The 19818-nt window shown below is 36.4% G+C and overlaps 2 protein-coding genes across 2 annotated transcripts; both read left to right on the top strand.

Annotated features, from left to right (window-relative positions):
* Positions 1-13002: 13002 nt before the first annotated feature.
* Positions 13003-14163, top strand: LOC143566329 (WEB family protein At1g75720-like). The gene is made up of 2 exons (XM_077053068.1): positions 13003-13230; positions 13707-14163. The coding sequence occupies exons 1-2, from the start codon at positions 13036-13038 to the stop codon at positions 14142-14144; spliced, it is 633 nt and encodes a 210-aa protein (XP_076909183.1). The 5' UTR covers positions 13003-13035; the 3' UTR covers positions 14145-14163.
* A 1439-nt stretch (positions 14164-15602) lies between these two features.
* Positions 15603-18986, top strand: LOC143566328 (endoglucanase 24-like). Its single transcript, XM_077053067.1, has 6 exons — positions 15603-16053; positions 16435-16721; positions 17298-17735; positions 17818-17962; positions 18366-18532; positions 18641-18986. Exons 1-6 carry the CDS (start codon positions 15828-15830, stop codon positions 18971-18973), a joined length of 1596 nt encoding a protein of 531 aa, XP_076909182.1. The 5' UTR covers positions 15603-15827; the 3' UTR covers positions 18974-18986.
* Positions 18987-19818: the final 832 nt, after the last annotated feature.

Genomic DNA, 19818 nt, shown 5'->3' with positions numbered 1-19818 from the left:
ATAATCGAACCCTACACACCTTTAATTTGATTTAAATCGAAGTAGGTTAAACACAGAAGATCGAGAAAAACTGATCGATAAGTTCGCTTAGGTTGACAGAGAATAAGTTCGCTGGTTTTTGGAAAATAAGAAATCGTTTGACCCTAAAACTTCTTTATATAGGGTTAAAGTTAGTACAGGCGAAGTTATCGATAACTTCGCCTATTCCAGGCGAAGTTATAAACAGGTTCACCTGTATTTACAAAACAAACCCCTATACTTTTAACAATTTTCAATAAAGTTTTAAAAACATCCTTTAAAGCGTTAAATGATACGATCAAGACCAAGTAACCAGGTATAAAATCAAACAATTACAAAAGTAACAAAAATTTGAAAAATTAAAGTACACGGGATCAAATTTCAGTCTCGACAGGGACTACCATGTTTTAGAAAAGATCCGAACAGGAATCATACTAATTTCGTGACTGTCACACAGATCCGTGTTCAGCTGTATTATGACATAAAGAAACAGGTTGTATGCAGGTAATCTACTTAAAATGGTTTTCATCATTTCTGTGATACGAGTTAGGTTCAATTAAGCTCAAAACTTAAGTGGGCAGCAACTCAGAGATTATGATGCCTCCTATCTATTCTCAAGGCGTATTTGGCTTTCCCCAAGTCACCCCGAATTGACCTCGACCCGTAGTGTCTGATTAAGTAGTAATTACTCTTCGATCTTAGACTCCGCTTCCTGTTCATCTTCTTGCGTCTTGATTGACAATCATTAACATTATGAACTATAGAAGTGTTTTTTTTTTTAACATGTATATACACAACTTCAAGTAGAAAATAACTGCAAGTCCCGAATCTGGATCACTGCAGCGTCTTGACACTCTATCTTCACGGGAATCAGAACACTCACGGGCTCGTGTATGACTGGGTAATCGCTTTTCTGCCTATCATTCGGAAAGATATGTATGAAGACATGCACAACTCTTAAGGAGTTTCCAACTAAAATCGAGTAGATTTAGTTAGTATCACTTCTACTTTTACGCACCATAAAAAGCTACCATGACATATAATGACTGTTCTAAAGTCTTTTAGGCCTTATAACTTCACTAGTTAAGCACACAGAATCAGTATATCTATCACTTTCCAAGGTTAGATCAATTTTCTGTTAAACATAGTAAAGGTACTTCTTACGAAGTAGTAGACTTGAAAAATAATTTCATCTCCCAAAAAGAAAAATTTTAACATCAATCGCCCCGACCAAATCAAAGTCTTCAGGGAAACGGCTATCCCGAAGATCCAATGGATCAGCTGGACCGACCACATACTAGTATGTGTCCTTCTAACTAAGTATGATCGACTAATTTTCAGCGAACGAATGAAAACTCATCATAAACCGCCCCGGTCACTTTCAGTCATCTGGTTAATGGCTATCCTCATATTTTACAAGTAGAAATGAGGACCAAACATATCCGAAGACATGTCCTTCAAACTGAGGCAACCAACATAATTCTAAGCGATAGCGACGTTTTTTTTTTTTTTTTTTTTTAACACAAACATATGACATGGTTACTCGGGATTGATCATCCCATTCAGCTCAACAAGGTTTTGAAATCTAGTTTTGTCAAACGCTTTCGTGAACAAGTCAGCGAAATTATCTAACGTGTCAACCTTTTCGAGCTCAATCAGCTTCTTCTCAGCACAATCCCGTATAAAATGATGACGTATGTCAATATGTTTAGTTTTACTGTGCTTCACGGGATTGTTAGTTACTGAGATAGCAGCAGTGTTATCAATGCAAATAGGAGTAAGTGAGAAATTCAGACCATAATCGCGCAACTGTTGTTGAATCCAAAGAACCTGGGAGCAGCAGTTGGATGCTGCCATGTATTCTGCTTCACAGGTTGAAATTGCGACTGAGGTCTGCTTCTTGCATTGCCACGACACTAGTCTGCCACCAAGAAACTGACATCCACCAGTTGTAGACTTCCGACTCTGATTGCACCCTCCATAATCAGAATCTGTGTAAGCGACTAGCTCCAAGTCTCCTCCTCTCGAGTACCACAACCCCAGCTTCGGCTTCCCTTTAAGATACCGCAGTATCCTCTTCGCACCCTTCAAATGAGATTCTTTTGGGGTTGCCTGAAAGCGTGCACAAAGACAAACAGCAAACATTATATCAGGCCTAGAAGCAGTTAAGTACATTAAAGAACCTATAATAGCCCGATATTGGGTTGGGTCCACGTCTGCATCGTTGTCTGAATCAGCACCCAATTTGTGATTGACGCAGACTGGTGTATCATATGGAGTGCTGTCCTCCATCTTGAAGCGTTTGAGAACATCATGGACATACTTCGTCTGATGAATGAACATCTCGTCTTTCTTCTGATCAACCTGCAATCCTAAAAAGAAAGTTAGTTCACCCATAGCACTCATTTCAAATCTCTTCTTCATGACGGCCTCAAACTCCTGACACATGGCGACCTTTGATGCAGCAAAGATAATGTCGTCCACGTAGACTTGCACCAGCAGAAAGTCGCTACCCTTTCTCTTGAAGAACAATGTGCTATCAATTTTACCTCTTTCAAACTCATTCTCAAGCAAGTAATCTGATAAGGTTGAATACCAGGCACGAGGTGCCTGATGTAGTCCATACAGCGCTTTACTTAGCTTGTACACGTGATCGGGAAAGTCAGGGTCAGGAAAACCCGGAGGCTGCTCAACATACACAACCTCATCGACTTTACCGTTTAGGAACACGCTCTTCACATCCAACTGAAAGACCTTCATCTCCTTATGAGCAGCAAATGCCAAAAACAAACGAATGGCTTCCAATCTTGCTACAGGAGCAAACACCTCATTGTAATCAATCCCCTCTTGTTGATTAAAGCCTTTAACAACCAGCCTCGCCTTGTTCCTGATAACATTCCCTTTCTCATCTCTCTTACATTTGAAGACCCATTTTGTGCCAATCGCATGCACATTACGTGGTTTTGCAACCAAGTTCCATACTTCCATTTTCTTAAACTGAGCTAACTCTTCTTGCATGGCTTCGACCCACGAGCTGTCCTTAAGAGCCATTTGATAGTTCTTTGGTTCAATCTGGCTGATAAAGCAGGTGTACAAGCACTCGTTGATTATGCTTGATTCTTTAATGCTTGTGTAAACACAGGTGTGCTCATTCAAGCTTTGTCTTGTTTGTACACCGGCAGACAGATCACCTATCATATTCTCCAAAGGATGATCTTTGTGAATTCTCGTAGTCGGAACCGAACTGACATTCAGATTATCTTCCAAGTTCGAAGAGAGCTCATCATTGGGTGATTGATGTTGAGAGTGAAACGGATTGATGAATTCCTCTTCAGTAGAGGCTGCAGGGGTATTGATGGCATTTGACGAGGAAGGCTGACATTCATCATACTGTGGTCGTTGCACCAAAGTGTCTTCCTCATCGCAAATCATCTTCGTAGCAATTCTTTCCTCAACTTAGTTAACACTCTATTAAGGATATAACAGGCTGTTGCAACAGCTTCAGCCCAGAACACCACGGGAAGTTTCGAATCAGCCAGCATGGTTCTGGCTCCTTCAATTAAGGTTCTGTTCTTCCTCTCAGCCACTCCATTTTGTTGCGGTGTATACGGTGCGCTGTATTGGTGTTCTATCCCCTTCTGTAAGCAGAAGATCTCCATCTCGTAGTTCTTGAACTCAGTTCCATTGTCACTCCTGATGAATTTAACCCGTTTCCCCATGATATTCTCAACCTTGGTAATCAAATTCTTTACCATCTGCACTGTTTCATCCTTTGACTTTAGGAAATATACCCAGGAATATCGAGAGAAATCATCAGTGATCACCAAGCAGTAAGATGTTCCTCCTAGACTTCTTACATTCACGGGACCGAAGAGATCCATGTGAAGTAATTCTAGGGTACTGACAATTGAATTGACCTTCTTGGTGTGATGGGAATTCTTGTGTTGCTTTCCCTTTTTGCATGATAAACATTTGTCTTCAAAGTTGAAATTCTTCAAGGGAACACCCAGCACAAGCCCATTTTTGACAAGGTAGTTCATTTTCCGAAGATAAATGTGTCCCATTCTCCTATGCCACAACTCGGACTCCGATTCAGTCGCTTTTGACAGAAGACACGATTCTTCTGTGGCCATCTCAGTCGATCTCATATCCATGATATACGTATTCTTCACTCTTGGAGCCTTCATAACAATCCAATCTTCTGGTATCTTAAAACCAGGATACAACACAATCGCTTCATTCTTTGTAAAATGTACGGTGTAGTCTTTGTCACAAATCTGCGAAACACTCAGCAGATTGTGCTTCAGTTCTTCAACAAAATTTACTTTCTCCAAAGTCATCTTTCCATTCGACACCGTCCCTATTCCTGTAATCCTTCCACCGCTCTCTCCTGCGAAACTCACTCTTCCTCCTTGAACAGGTTTCAAGTCGTGTAACAATTTCTTGTTACCCGTCATGTGCCGGGAACAACCGCTATCCACAACCCATTGATTGTTGGCAGCCCTGTTCAACTGTTCCTGCACGATTAAAGCAGATGATTAAAATCTGGGGACCCAAGACCGATTGGTCTTGGGTCGATACATCCCGTACCTTGGCTGTCCAAAGTTTGTATCATAATAATTTATGTGAGTCCTAACAGGATACCTTCTTGTGGATTGACTATGAGGCCATCCAAACCTTCGTGAATTAAAAGAATTATTACTTAAGGTTTGGTTGTTAGCAGTGAAAAACTGAGATCTATTTCTTTGAAAACCTGAATTAGTCCATTTTCTGAAAGTTGATGGGTTTTCATTTTTACCATTATATTGATTACCGTTAGTTCTTTTCTCAGATTTTGAAGTCCTCACACCTCTGAATTTCTGCTTCAGGGGGCAATCAGCAACAAGGTGTCCTATTTGATTACATCTAAAACAACTCCTGTGTCCAACATTCTTATCAAAAGTTGTCTTAGATGTTGAGGCTGTATTACTGCCCATTTGTCTCACATATGGTGGGACATACGGGTTTAGTGGAGACTTCTTTTCAGGTGTTTTATTTTTCTCTCAACTTCTCGGTAACACTTCCTCTTGTTTTGTCTCACACGACTCAGAGGACTTGTCTGAGTTAGATGAGACATGACTCGGAGCAGAAATCTTAACACTTGCAACAGGCTTACTAACTTCTGGTTCTTTAGTAGTAACTTGAACTGGAACTGTCTGACCATAGTCAACATCAACAGATTTCTGATTACTAGGGTCATAAGTGTAATTATGATTTAAAGGTGGTGGAACTTCATGATAACCAATTCCTCCCCTTTTTGGGGAACCTTGATCACTAACGAGGTGATCAAGTATAGCGGAGGAATTTATGAATTGCTCCAGTTTCCTGTTAAGTTCCACCACTTTTACCTGGTGATCAGCTATCTGTTTTTCCCTTTCAGCTATTAGTTTGGTTTTCTCTTCTAGAACCTCATAGCTAAGATCAATCACTTGAATTTTTTCAGCAAGCTTTGCTTTAAGACTTTTAATATCTTTCTCGCTAGCTTTAATTTTTACTTTGTAACTATTTTCTCTAGCTTTAGTGAAATGATGATCTTCTTTTAAAGTTTTAAATTGCGTATCCAAACTAACAAACTGATCAGTTATAGTTGTCAGTTGTTCAGACAGATGTTCACACTTAGTACAAGGGAGTTCGGTACTTACCTCAGAGAGCTGGTCTGCCACATCTGCCATGTAAGCTTCATTTTCACCAGTTCCCTTCTTCTCACTATCTGCAGTTTCGATGTTTGCCAAATTGGCCTGTTCAAATACTTCTTCAACATGCAGATTCCAGTTGTACTCCTCATTCTGTCTGGAAATCATGGCTCTATAGTCATTACCACTACCACTTTGCTGTGTAGATCTGTTTTGACTGCGTTCTACACGTTCATTTTTGCATTCTTTTGCAAAGTGGCCATTCTGCTGACAGTTGTAACAGCGTACCTTCGACTTATCAAACCCTGGCCTCTCTCCGACAAACTTCCTGCCAGTCTTCTTCATGAACCTCTTCACCCTTCTGACAATCATAGCCATCTGCCACTGCAGATCCATCTCCTCCAGATCATCAGCATCGATCTGATCATAGTCTTCATCCAAGATTGCAGGATCAACAATCTTACCCTGAATGTAGTTCTCATACGAAGCAATAAAAGATGCATAGAGAGCAAACTGCTGTTCAGCAGATTTAACACTCATGGGCATCTTCGAGTAGTTGTTGTTTGACACACTTGGGGAAAAACTACTCTTGGTCGCTTGAGGTTGAGAAGCATTTGATCCTCCAGCTACAAAGCACACATCACCGTTCATGTTGAGAGATACATGTCCTTCATGTGTTGAGCTAGCGCCTGACTCTCCCTTAGAGTAATAAGCAGATGATTCAGTTTTCGAACTTGATCCAGAGTTAACCTTTGCACCATACATACCCGGATCTTGAACCTGATCGGTAGGTGTCTCCTTTCGTACCATGTTTAGTTCAAACGTTCTTAGCTTGTTAACTGTTGTCTCCAGGTCATAGTCAGCAAAGTCTTTATCTTCTCTCATCAACACAGTATACATCTCCCATTTCGGTGGGAGAGCATCAAGAAGCTTTTCAACAATCTCATCTTCTTTGTAAACAATTGAATAGTTGTTGAGTTCAGTCATCAGATGATAATATCTAGTGATGATATCATCAAGTGATTCATTCTTCAGATACTTGAAGACCGAGAATTGGGTTTTTAGAAGTTTAATTTTCGAGGCACGAATTCCCACATTGCCCTCAAACCGGTTCTCAAGTGCTTCCCAAAGCTCTCTAGCAGTTTTATACTTTCGGAAGGTGTGAAGTATCTCTTGTGGAAGAGCCATTGTAATTGCTGCATGAGCTTTGCTTTCTGCCTCATACATTTTCTTCTCCTCTTCTTCCATCTCTTTGTATTTCTTGATCTGATCACGACCCTCATACTCAGCAGTAGGTGGAATGTAACCATCTTGTATGCACACCCACATCTTGGCATCTTGATACTTGACATATTGTTCAAAACGATCTTTCCACGCTACATAATCAGTTTTCTTAAGCATCTTAGGTGCTTTTGTAGCCGAACCTGCTTCTTCTTCCATCTTTACTAGTTCGGTAATGTTTATCGAAGACATCTTTTTCTAAACTCAAAGAAATCCGAAAATAAAAAAAAAATTATTTTCAAACAGCACTGTAGGCGAAGTTGTGGATAACTTCGCTTAAAACTTAACTTCGCGTGAATTTGTAACTTCGCTCACTTTCTTAAATTCGCCGGATTGGCGAACTTGAGAATAACTTAACTTAAGTTGAGCGAACTTGGGAGGTAGGCGAAGTTGTGGGTAACTTCGCTTGAGGTAAGCGAACTTGAAGAGGTAGGCGAAGTTGTGTGCTTAACTAGTGAAGTTGTGTGCTTAACTAGTGAGGTAAGCGAACTGATACCACTTGTAAGTCCCCCGCCCCGGGGCGTCGCCGATCGATACGAGATCCGCACGATGTCTAGGAGTGCGGAATCCTCCTAGTCTCGTTTATGGTGTAGAAGACGAAGAACACGATTACACACAAACACATACACGAACAAACACACGAATGGATAAACACATCTGCAGATCTTTTATATAATAACCGAAACACTTACATACCAAACATGAAAACAAATGACACGGCCGACCCGAGGTGAGCTCTACCTCGGGTCGTCCCACACGACTCTCTCTCTCGGTTTCTCTCTAGCTACTTGAACTTAACACACAAAACTCTTAATTTCTGGATCTCTAAACCTAAACAAGACACACATATATATATATAAACTTCGCGGGCTTGGGCCTGTAGGCGAAGTTGTTACAACTTCGCCTATGGCGAAGTTGTTCTAACTTCGCCTATGGCAGAAGTTGTTACAACTTCGCCTATGGCGAAGTTGTACTAACTTCGTACATCGTTTCGGCTGAACAGAATTGCATAGCGACGGTCACAAAACATGCACCAACAGACTCCCCTTTGACCGTTGCTCTCAATTCTAACAAACACAAAAGATCATCTGTTACAAAACATGCACTAACAGACTCCCTCTTAACTGATGATCTTCTGTTTGCTCTTCAACCAGCCGTGTCTGAAACTGTCTTGTAGCTTCACAAATCTACCAATCACCCAGCGTCTTCCATATCAGATCTCCCCTTCAGTGTAAGCTTCTCCGACTATATAGGTTGAGGTCTTTGAAATGCATGCATCCCCGTGCCTAATTAATCATCTCAACCAATCACGTGAGTCCTTCTGACTTCACAACACGTGAAGTTCTTCTAACTTCACCAACACGTGAAGTTGGGCTCCCTCCACAACTTCACCAACACGTCGGCATACGATAAGGTTTAATCTTCAACTACTGAACATCAAGTGATCAATTTCATCACAAAACCACCTTGACAGAATCTAACACACATGACCATTAATTAATCCGAAGCATCTTCAATCACCAGGGATAACGATCAAGAACATAAACACTTTAATTCCCGATTAAATCCAACTTGTTCCAGAATTTTCACTTTAATAAATAAGCATCACGTTTCAGGATCCAATTCTCGAACGCCTTGAAAATAACATAAATAATATGCTCTGACCGCAATCCAGTAATGACGAAAACCTTCAGTTCAATTTGACTTTCTTCAGTTGGTCAACCTCGAACAACAACAATTTCATTGCCCACAAACACCCAAATATGTGTCAATATCCAGTTTCACTTAATATCCCATTCACAACCTCAACTCCATATCCAGAGTTGACACGTATTTGTTCACACGTAAGACCCAGAGATAACAAGTTTCACTCGTTGACGGAACAACATCTCCGGTCTCACAATAATCGTGTACACCTGGCCATACAGACGAAAACTCCAAAACACTCTTTTTTTTTTCTCGTTAACTTCGCCTAAAGTCAACTTCGCCTGTCCATAACTTCACCTGGCTAATAAGCGAACTTGTGAGGTAGGCGAAGTTGTGGATAACTTCGCTTAACCTTATATCTTCGCCTAAACCCTAAAATTTAAGCGACAACTTCGCCTGATCCCCATAACTTCGCCTGCGGCGCTGATCGGCCAGAAACGTGACAGAAACACCAAAACGCAGATCTTGAACCATAGCATAAGAGCCTAAGGCTCTGATACCACTTGTAGGTTCCCAGCCGGATCTACACGAGATATCGCGTACTACGTAGGTGCGGAATCCCTACGTAAGACGTTACGAGTATAGAAAACAATACGAGCTAACACACGATACGATAACCAAACACACGTTGTATTCCAACCGTAAACACGTGATACTATAATCACTGAATACAAAACTCTCTGACTCGAATACACGAATAAACTCTTAATCTATTAACTTCTAATGAATAAGCCGTATACAAATGGCTTATATAGACACGACAACTTCGCCTGGTATGTTCAGGCGAAGTTGTCCCTAACTTCGCTTGTCTAACAAGTTCGCCCATATAAGCGAACTTGTTAGTAACTTCGCTTACATACAAAACTCAAATCTAACTAACACGATTACAAATACTCGACACTGAACTACTGACATCATGCACCAACATTACTGCTCAATTTTACTGTTTTTCAAGCTTAAAGAAAATCATCTATGTTCAAGGGTTGCTTAGTTGTATCCTTGTACATATTCATAGACTAGACGATTGCCAGAGCAGTGCAGCGGGAAACACAGACCTTAGTAATCATGTAATAGATTTATGGGTGTTTATTGTTTATTTAAAATCGTGAAACCGTTTGTCGCTATATTTGGGTTAATTATTCTTATTTTAAACTCAAATTGTTATCAAAGTATAAACCAAATCGTTGATAATGATTCGGTTTGGTTGGTTTCAATTTTCAGCGCTTCGGTTTCAGTTTTCGACGACAAAATAGAATTACTAATGACTTGGCTCACGGTTTAATTCAAAACGATCAAAATTAGACCACAAAAAATGTCATTTTTATAATTTAAACAAACTATAGCAATACCATACTCAAATTAAAGAGAATAAAACGCTCATTTTTATAGTGCATTTTTTTAAAAAAAATATTATCGTACGAAAAAGTTATGACCGTTTGAAAATCGTGGGAGGAGTTGGGTTAAAAGTGAAATTAAAGAGAGTAAATAGGCAAAAGATAGAGGTTAAATTTGTGATTGTTCTATAAATTTACAAAAACTTGCATAAAGTTAAAGGACTAAGTTTGTAACTATTATAGAAAATATATGTAAAACACGTGATATTTAAGTGTTCAATTACCACTTTGTCTCTCTTTATTGTTGTATCATGTGCTTAATCAATTGTAAATCCCTTAAAATCTACCGTGTTAATTTGCCCTGTGTATTATATATAGTATAGACTAGACGGGTGCCCGCACGATGCAGCGGGTGTTTGACCCTATTAATCACGTAACAAATATGAGTGTTTATGGTTCGGTTAAAACCTTGAAATCCTTTAAACCGGTCATTGGTTTGGCTTCTTCTTCTTTTTTCTTTACTTTCGGTTAGTTGGTCGGTTTCAAATATTTCAAAATGTAGTGAACGATTGATTCGCGGTATATACTGGCAACCGACCATATGACACCAGGCCAGATTGTAAATGTTAAATGTATTTTAATCTTTTTTATTATTAATTATTAGATATGTTTAGTTATATATATTAGATATAGTTAAAATGTAATTGAATATAAATCTTTTTATAACAAATAACTTGGTCACACAACTTTAAATTAACCTAATTGCAATATGATTCTTTTTGTTATATTTGTTGTTATCATTTCACGTCCTAGATCTTTCATTAGTATTTACCATTTATGTGGCTAAAATTATCATTCTTTATTTATGATCCTTTCAAGTATCATATTATGTTGGTGTTTAGTTTTAATTGATGGTATATTTAAATTAATAGTTATTTTAAACTAAATTTATTATTAAAGTTTAAACTGTGAAACCAAACTAGAACCAAGCCGTTGGTAACGATTCGGTTTCAACTTTCAACGGTTGAGTTTGGTATTGGATGACAAAAAATCAGTATTAACGGTTGGGCTCACAAGTTTAACTTAAAACCATCAAAACCGACACTAAACACCCATACACAACATATTAATTTATTTAAATTGAAAAAAATTATAACAATATCGTATTCAAATTAAAGAGAATAAAATGCTCATTTTTATGATGTAATTTTTTTATAAAAATATTAACATATGAAATAGCTATAGTCGTTTAAAAATCATGGGGGGGGGGGAGTTGGTTTAAAGTTTAAATAAAAAACACAATATGGTTAAAGATGATGGACCAAACTTGTAAGTTGAATGAATTGTGTTTAAAAGACAAGTTTACCCTTACCAACACATGTAGCTTACGCATTAGCAATTACTAGAATGGTGCCCGCGCGATGCAGCGGGTGTTTGAACCTGTTAATCACGTAACAAATATAAGTGTTTATGGTTCGGTTAAAACCTTGAAATCGTTTAAACCGGTCATTGGTTTGACTTCTTTTTTCTTTTTCTTTTTTTACTTTCGGTTTGTTGGTCGGTTTCAAAATTTTCAAAACGTAGTGAACGGTTGGTTCGCGGTTTATACTGGCAACCGGCCATAAGAAACCATACCAGACTGTAAATGTTAAATGCATTTTAATGTTTTTTATTATTAATTATTAGATATGTTTTGTAATATATATTAGATATAGTTAAAATTTAATTGAACATAATCTTTTTATTACAAATAACTTGGTTATACAACTTCAAATTAACTTAATTGCAGTATGATTCATTTTGTGATCTATGTTGTTATTATTTCACGTCCTAGATCTTCCAATAATATTTACCATTTATGTGGCTAAAAATATCATGTTTTATTTATGATTCTCTCAAGTATCATATTATGTTGGTGTCTAGTTAAAATTGATGGTACATTTAAATTAATAATTATTTTAAACTAAATTTATTATTAAAGTTTAAACTGTGAAACCAAACTGGAACCAGGCCGTTAGTAACGATTTTGTTTCAACTTTCAATGGTTGAGTTTGGTTTTGGACGACAAAAAAATCAGTATTAACGGTTGGACTCACAAGTTTAACTTAAAAACCATCAAAACCGACACTGAACACCCCTACGTAATATATTAATTTACTTAAAATGAAAAAAAATATAACAATATCATATCCAAATTAAAGAGAATAAAATGCTCGTTTTTATGGTGTAACTTTTTTATAAAAATATTAACGTTTGAAAAGGCTATAATCGTTTAAAAATCATGGGTGAGAAGTTAGTTTACAACTTAAATTAAAAACATAATATGGTTAAAGATGAGGGACCAAATTTGTAAGTTGAATGAATTGTATTTAAAAGACAAGTTACCCTTACTAACACATGTACCCCATGCTTTAAATGTTGTAAATTACTTAAAAATGAGTGTCTTAGTTTGCCCTTGTTTAGTGTATTATATATAGTATAGATAAATCCCTTAAAATCAAGTGTACTAATTTGCCTTGTTTGATATATTATATATAATATATAATATATAGACATAGATATAGATTGGAAAAACTCTTTTCTTTTCTCGTTTAATTCGATCAATATAATTATCCTATATAATTATTTTATTGGTTTTAATATTTTATATGGACCCAATGACCCAATGACCCCATATATTATCATATATAATTCTTACAGAGAGAATTTAGAAATGGACCCAATGACCCCATATATGTTGGTGAGAACAAATCAAGGTAGATTTGATTCGTCATTTCGATGAATTATAACTTAGTTATTGCCGTAAACATCTAACACACTATCATATAAATAAATGATTAAAAAGAATAAGATGGTGCAACCACCAAAACAATAAACATCAACTTCAATTAACAGAATTCTAGTGAAGTGGAAGCCAAGAAATGTACATATATAATTATATCTATTTCCTCTCTTATAAATCATTCATGCACATCTACAATTATTTCCCCAAATTAACTCCTTGCAGCGTCTGTTCTTGTTGCATGCATGTGGTTTTAGAGTCTTATATTAACTTTTTCAAACTTGATTTTGAGAAGGAGATGGAGGCCGAAGGCTTGGTCGTCAACGGAAGGGTCGCAATCGATACACGACAACCGTTTAAGTCTGTGAAAGAGGCTGTTATGCTATTTGGAGAAAAAGTTTTGGCAGGCGAGGTTTACGCACATAAGCTCAAAGAGGTGATGTTGCTCTCATTAAACTTTTCCTTAAAAAGAGTAATTTTTTTATAGCTAAATAACCTACTCTTATATCTACTTAACCTGTTTATTACGGGATTTGAACCCGGATACCATTGGACCAAAACGCGGTTGTTCTTAAAAAGGATAAATGAGTTTGAGATTCATTTATGATTTTGATATGTTAGTTATAAAATATATAAAACCATTTTAAAAGCTAAAGCGTAATTTCTTTTATGATATTGAATAAATCTCCTTTTGGTTTTCTACTTTTTAAGTACATTCATTTTGTCATTAAACATCATGATATTGATAGGCCATATTATGCTAATAAATATACTAAGTTTAACAAAAGATGCATTTTAGAATTTAGACATTGTTCTTTCTTTTTTAATTAAATGCACATATAATATCATGGAAAAAACTATATATGTCATTTGCTATAGATACATTGATGCATATACGTTGTATATTGATAGATGGAGAGCAAAGAAAGGGAAAACAACCAACATGGAAATGCATTTGGCCTTGAAGAGAAGAAACAAACCATCGAAAGTTCGAAGGAAGAGAAAACCCGAATGGCACACTATCTTATGTCACTTAAACAACAACTTGAAGAGACAAAATCGGAACTCAGCCAATTAAGGTCGGCAAGAGGACCCTATCCGTTTAATTACACGCTCTCCGATCCCGAGACAGAAGAGATCAAATTTATGGAGAATCCAAAACCAGAAGAAGATAATTTGTTCAAACTTAAAGAGGACAATCCAGACAAGTTTCAAACTCCACCAACCAAAGTGATTGTTGAAGTACCAAAAGTACAAGACAAAAGTCCTCCATCCTTCAAGATCAAGAAGGCTAAAAAGAAAACTTTAATTCCATTACTTAGTGGGATTTTCTCAAAAAGTAAAGGGTAATCAAGAGATAATCAATTTTTCAGAGTTTTTACATTCACCTAAACACGAGTTTTATATAAAACTTGGAATACCAATACGACTCCATTCGGTTTGTTTTGGTTTTATGTTGTAATTTGGTAGCCTCGTTTCAAGAAAACTATGGAACTTGAAAAATGAAATGAGTTAAAGCACACAAAAACGTGTTATATTTTGTTTATCATAAATTTTAGTATGAACCAAAAGGCTTGACATAGGCATAGTCCATTAATAACAAGGTGTTAAAAAGGGTCTCTCTCAAATAAAAAGGAGTTCAAAGTTATGGTTTGTTTATTACCCCCATAGAACATACAACTTTATATTTTTTGCATCTTCATTTTTAAACACCCTTCAATATTTCATAATTCTATAAATTGATGATGTGTGATTTGTTTAGAATGTTACAGATATACTAGCAACAGAGGTCTCTATCTACTTTCACTGCCAAAACTTAAGTATCTACTTTCACTGCCAAAACTTAAGGGATCAAGGGATCATTTGATTCGTAGAAAGTTTAAAAAGATATTAGAATGTTTTAGAGAAATTATAATTTCCATGAATTAGAATAAATTCCTTAAAAAAATAGTTTTTCCAAATTATTTAAAAAAATCCAACCTTTTGTAATCATCTGTACGAGTAAACGCATATGAATCTTATACAAGTAATGTAGTATTTTCAATATTTATCATTAATTAATGTATATTCTACATCATCAATCACTCTCTTAATTAGCATTCGATTAATATACTCAAAGTTCACTTGCCTTGGATTTTTGCCTAATAATTATATGATTGAAAATCACATCAGTAATAAGAAATTAATGAAGATTTATGAATCGAATTGTTCTCATTAATATTTACAATTTTTGATTTGTCATATTGTTACAAGAAGAAGTTGTAAAATTGTCATTACAATCAAACCAACCAAAGAAACAAAAGTAGACTCATAGCCGCACATTAAGAGACATGCAATATGTTTATCAGTGTGTGTTGTTTTGGTGTTTTGTGATCGGACCAGCTGATTCATTACACTGGATCAATAGTTATACCGGATTTATTTATTTTTTTACATAACCTTATTTTAATTATGTGTTTAGTATATATTTTATGCTCTATATTTTGTTACTATCGCAAATATATATCAAAAGATAAATTAGTTTTACATTTTATTTTAAATTAGCTATGAGTCAAGTCGAGCCATGCCTTTGAATTATATTTCTAAGGCTCAAGCTCAGCTCGTAAATAACCTTTTAAGCTCGAATTTTGCTCAATCTTGGCTCACAATCATACTCAGGGTTGATAAATAAAGCTCGGGTTTGAACTCATCTGTTAAACAAACTTATTTTACTAACGGATTGTCTTGTTTACACCCTATCAACGCCATAAGGCTTTTAAAACCAGCTTGTCAAGTGAATCAGTAAGACGACCAGACTAATCGGTTTTCGTCATGAACATGTAAAACATTGTTTGTTTCTTTCTACAAGATGTTAGAATATCCGTTAATATAACTCTTTTAGATTTTCTTCAACACTTGTCTCTCTTTGGATTCGTTCCAAACATCTCTTTGTCTATGTTGACAAATGGAACAACTTGCCGGCAACTAAAGATCCTACAACTTAACCTTCATCTACTAATATGTTCACCAAACAACCTATAGATTAATCCACCCATGGAAACTAAAACCAAATCAACTTCTGATTCCAGCGAGTGGCATGTGTGGCTGTTAGTCGCGGCGATGGTCGTTCTCGTTGCCGGAGCTGCCTTCGTTACTATATGGAAAAACTTCCACGAGCTTCAAAACAATGTTCATCGGATTCGAAAGCCACCCGATGGTGTTATACCCAAATACCGCAATGCTCTTCGCATATCTACTCAATTCTTCGATGTTCAAAAATGTAAACTTCGGTTTTTGAATTACTGATAATTAAACCGTCTGGCTTGTATTTTCCATTTCAGTTTTTACAATTTTGCTATGTGAGCTTGAAAGTTTTGAGCAGAAAATTATTATTTTTTACCCAAAATAATGAATTTCAGCCTAAACCATTTTGTTAAATAATAACTAATTAATTGATTATTATACACGCGAACTAAAATATATGAGTTAATATTTATTAAATTCTCATAAACTAGTTAAAATGAAAGATGAAAATCTATAAATCGTTTTTATTAGATGCAAAACCATTACAAAATTAAATATAAAACCAAACCGTCAAGTTTTTGTTGCGATTTTCATGCACACCCCCTTGCTATATATGATTTGGTTCATGAATTTGCAGCTGGGAAACTGGAGAATAATTATCGGATTGCATGGAGAGGAGATTCGGGGTTAGAAGACGGAAAGGATGAAAACTTGGATCTATCCAAAGGGTTGTATGATGCCGGAGATAACATGAAGTTTGGTTTTCCGATGGCTTTTACGGCCACCGTTCTGGCATGGTCAATTCTGGAATATGGTCAACATATGGAAGCAGTTAATGAGCTTAAACATGCTCAAGAATCACTCAGATGGATCACTGATTATCTCATTAATGCTCATCCTTCTGATAATGTCCTCTACATCCAGGTTAATCAATTCAGAACTTGTAAATGAACCAAACGTTCAGTAAACTATTCGATGGGGACTTCATTTATATATTAATTTATTTAGTAATCTAACGAACAGAAACAAAATGTTTTTTACTTAACTAAATGAACGATCATGAACATATAATATCCCGTTGGGTTAGTCTCATGAACATTAGTTTATATATGTGTGTTCATCTACGTGCTTCACATTCGGTTTGCTTATGTTTGCTTTTTCACGTGCGCTTGTTTATGTTCGTCTCTTATTTAGTGAGATTTATTTATGATAGTTATTAAACATATTAATTAATCCCATCAACCCAAATAAATGTTAGGAACCAAACCTTGAAATGGTCATTTAGGTTAGTATAGAATATTAATGAACGAATATAAAGGAATACCAAATCATTTTATTAACGAGCGGGCATGAACAAGAAAGTATGCCCGTTTAAGTGTCTGTTCATTTGTTAGGTTAAAACTAAATGAACAAGCAATTAAAAAAGGCCTCGTTCCTGTTCATTCGATTCGTTTACAATACTCTTCCACTCTGAACCAAATTCTCGGGTAATCTTCTCAGGTGGGTGATCCAGAAACCGACCACAAATGCTGGGAACGACCCGAAACTTCAACCGAAAAAAGACCAGCAATCCAAGTGAACACCACACATCCAGGCTCGGACGTTGCATCAGAGACCGCAGCCGCGATGGCCGCAGCATCTCTAGTTTTCAAGAACCAGGACCCCGGTTATTCCAAACTGCTTCTTGATCATGCACAAAAACTGTTCGAGTTCGCTAATAATTATCAAGGAGTTTATAGTAAAAGCATCCCAAATATACAAGATTACTACAAGTCTTCTGGATTTGTAGATGAACTGTTATGGGCAGCATCATGGCTCTATCACGCCACAGGAGACAGTTATTACATTAATTATGTAACCGTAATGCATGGAAATGCGTTCGCTAATTGGGGTAACCCGACATGGTTTTCTTGGGACGATAAGTTTGCCGGGATACAGGTAATTTCAAAAAGAACAGTCGAAATAGAAGGTAAACGAGCAACAACCTTTCGTAAAATTTTGGTTTTTATTGTCCATTTAGGTGTTATTATCAAGAGTGAATTTCTTGGGCATGGACACAAAGATATCGATCGTAGAAAATATGAACCTTCAAATGTACCGGAGAACTGCCGAGGCTCTTATGTGCACGATATTATTGCCACCACCAACGGAAAAGAAAACTAATGGTAAGTTATCAAGCTCAAATTCTAACAAAAACAGAAAAAAATTGGATTTTTATAGTCCAAACTATAATCCGTTGGTGGATAATAATTCATATTTAGAATATGATAAGGGTAAGTTCTAATTTTCACTTTAGTTGTTAAGTGTCATTCCAATGTATTAGAGAAGTAGAAGACTTGTTCTTGAATCAGAATGATAAATGAAATAGGGGCATATAGAGTTACTTATCCGTCGCCCGTCACAAGGAAAGTGTCATTGATAATCAAGGTGAAAGTTAGGATTACTCTTAGTCTTAGTCACATCATCATCATAATTGTTTAATAGTCATAGCTAGTAGTTTGGATTATCATAACCCAATTTGTTGCAAACAATTAACAATCATGGATGAAATCGATTAACTTATTGCAGGTGGTCTAATATGGGTGAACGAGTGGGACTCGTTACAATACGCCATTGGCAACGCATTCCTGTTAGTCGTTTTTAGCGACTACATGTTCAAATCCAACACACCATACTTATATTGCAATGGGAAATTATACGAGCCGATGGACCTTCGTGAATTCGCTGTTTCACAGGTATCATGATCATTAAACCTATATCCAAAACTTTAATTACTTGAATAGTGCACTTAATAAAGCAGTAGATCATGTTAAATACAAGACTTGTATAATGCGTATATACAGGCTGATTATGTGTTGGGAAATAACCTGATGAACATGAGCTACCTAGTCGGCTACGGGCTTAACTACCCTCAATATGTGCATCATCGTGGTGCCTCAATGCCCGTTGATGCGAATACAAGTTGTCACGATGGTTTCAAGTGGCTTTACTCGACAAAACCTAATCCTAACCTAGCAATCGGGGCAGTCGTTGGTGGACCGTTCCTCAATGACACATACATCGACTCACGAAACAACTCAATGCAAGGCGAACCAACTACGTACAATAGCGCCTTCTTTGTTGGCCTTTTGTCAGGATTAGTTACCTCATCTTCTGTGGTTCAGTCTTTCACATGATACTACTAGCTTGATGCATTTGGGATGGCTTTTTGTAGTGTTAGTTTGTGTTAATATAATAGACCAGGGTGGGTTACATTAATGTGGTATATTCCATCTTGTACAAATTAACTATATGTCACTATTTAAGTATGTTTTGACCTTCAATACAACTATTTAACCTTTTTTTATGGTTTGTTAATTACTCATTTGAGTCGTTAGAAATTAGAATATATATTGTCCCATTTGTTAGTGAAAGTAAAATAATTAAAAAAAAATGTAAGAAAAAATTAAAACGGCACACTTGATAGAAGTGTCTATCTAATATCTCTTTTTCTTTTTTTTAGCAATTAAATGATAAAAAAATTGATAAAACATTGAAACATATAATTTACACAATATTTTTCCAAGGGTGACACCACCACATGAGAAAAATAGAAAAAGTTCCAAGAATTACAATGTTTTTCTTCAAAAAAACATTGTATAAAGATGAGTAATCCGAAGAAAAAGAAAGAATTTGATGTCGTCGATCAATCTGGTTCGATTGGTTGCATGATAGTACTTTCATCCCATGACGGCCATGAGGGACAAGAAATCTTGTTCTTGACAAGGAATGGTTAACCCCATTTCATGGTTGAACCCAAACTCTTCCGCGGCTCGTTGAAGCAAGCTTTGGAAGCACTTGTTATGTAGCCATGATATAGGTAAAACGTACCGGCTTCTTGTTTCTCCTATGTAGAGACAAAGTGTCCTTTAGGGACGTCGGTTGGGTAGTCGTTTTCTTCTCTATAGTTTGAACCTTTCTTGATGAACTTCTTAAGACCCATTATGGTTAATTTGTTTTATGTAAGTATGAAAATGAAAGG

This window comes from Bidens hawaiensis, unplaced genomic scaffold, assembly GCF_021521415.1.
Source record: "Bidens hawaiensis isolate Kalapana, Puna unplaced genomic scaffold, B.hawaiensis_p1.1 tig00022872_1, whole genome shotgun sequence".
In the NCBI taxonomy this organism is placed as follows: domain Eukaryota; kingdom Viridiplantae; phylum Streptophyta; class Magnoliopsida; order Asterales; family Asteraceae; genus Bidens; species Bidens hawaiensis.
Note: the sequence above shows the minus strand (reverse complement) of the source record. Positions and strands in the feature narration are given on the sequence as shown.

Coding starts and splice junctions, on each gene's coding strand:
- LOC143566329 (XM_077053068.1), top strand. CDS start 13,036: ATGCATGTGGTTTTAGAGTCTTATATTAACTTTTTCAAACTTGATTTT. Junction 13,231..13,706: donor ACGCACATAAGCTCAAAGAG/GTGATGTTGCTC, acceptor GTATATTGATAG/ATGGAGAGCAAAGAAAGGGA.
- LOC143566328 (XM_077053067.1), top strand. CDS start 15,828: ATGGAAACTAAAACCAAATCAACTTCTGATTCCAGCGAGTGGCATGTG. Junction 17,736..17,817: donor ATAAGTTTGCCGGGATACAG/GTAATTTCAAAA, acceptor TTGTCCATTTAG/GTGTTATTATCAAGAGTGAA. Junction 17,963..18,365: donor AACGGAAAAGAAAACTAATG/GTAAGTTATCAA, acceptor AACTTATTGCAG/GTGGTCTAATATGGGTGAAC.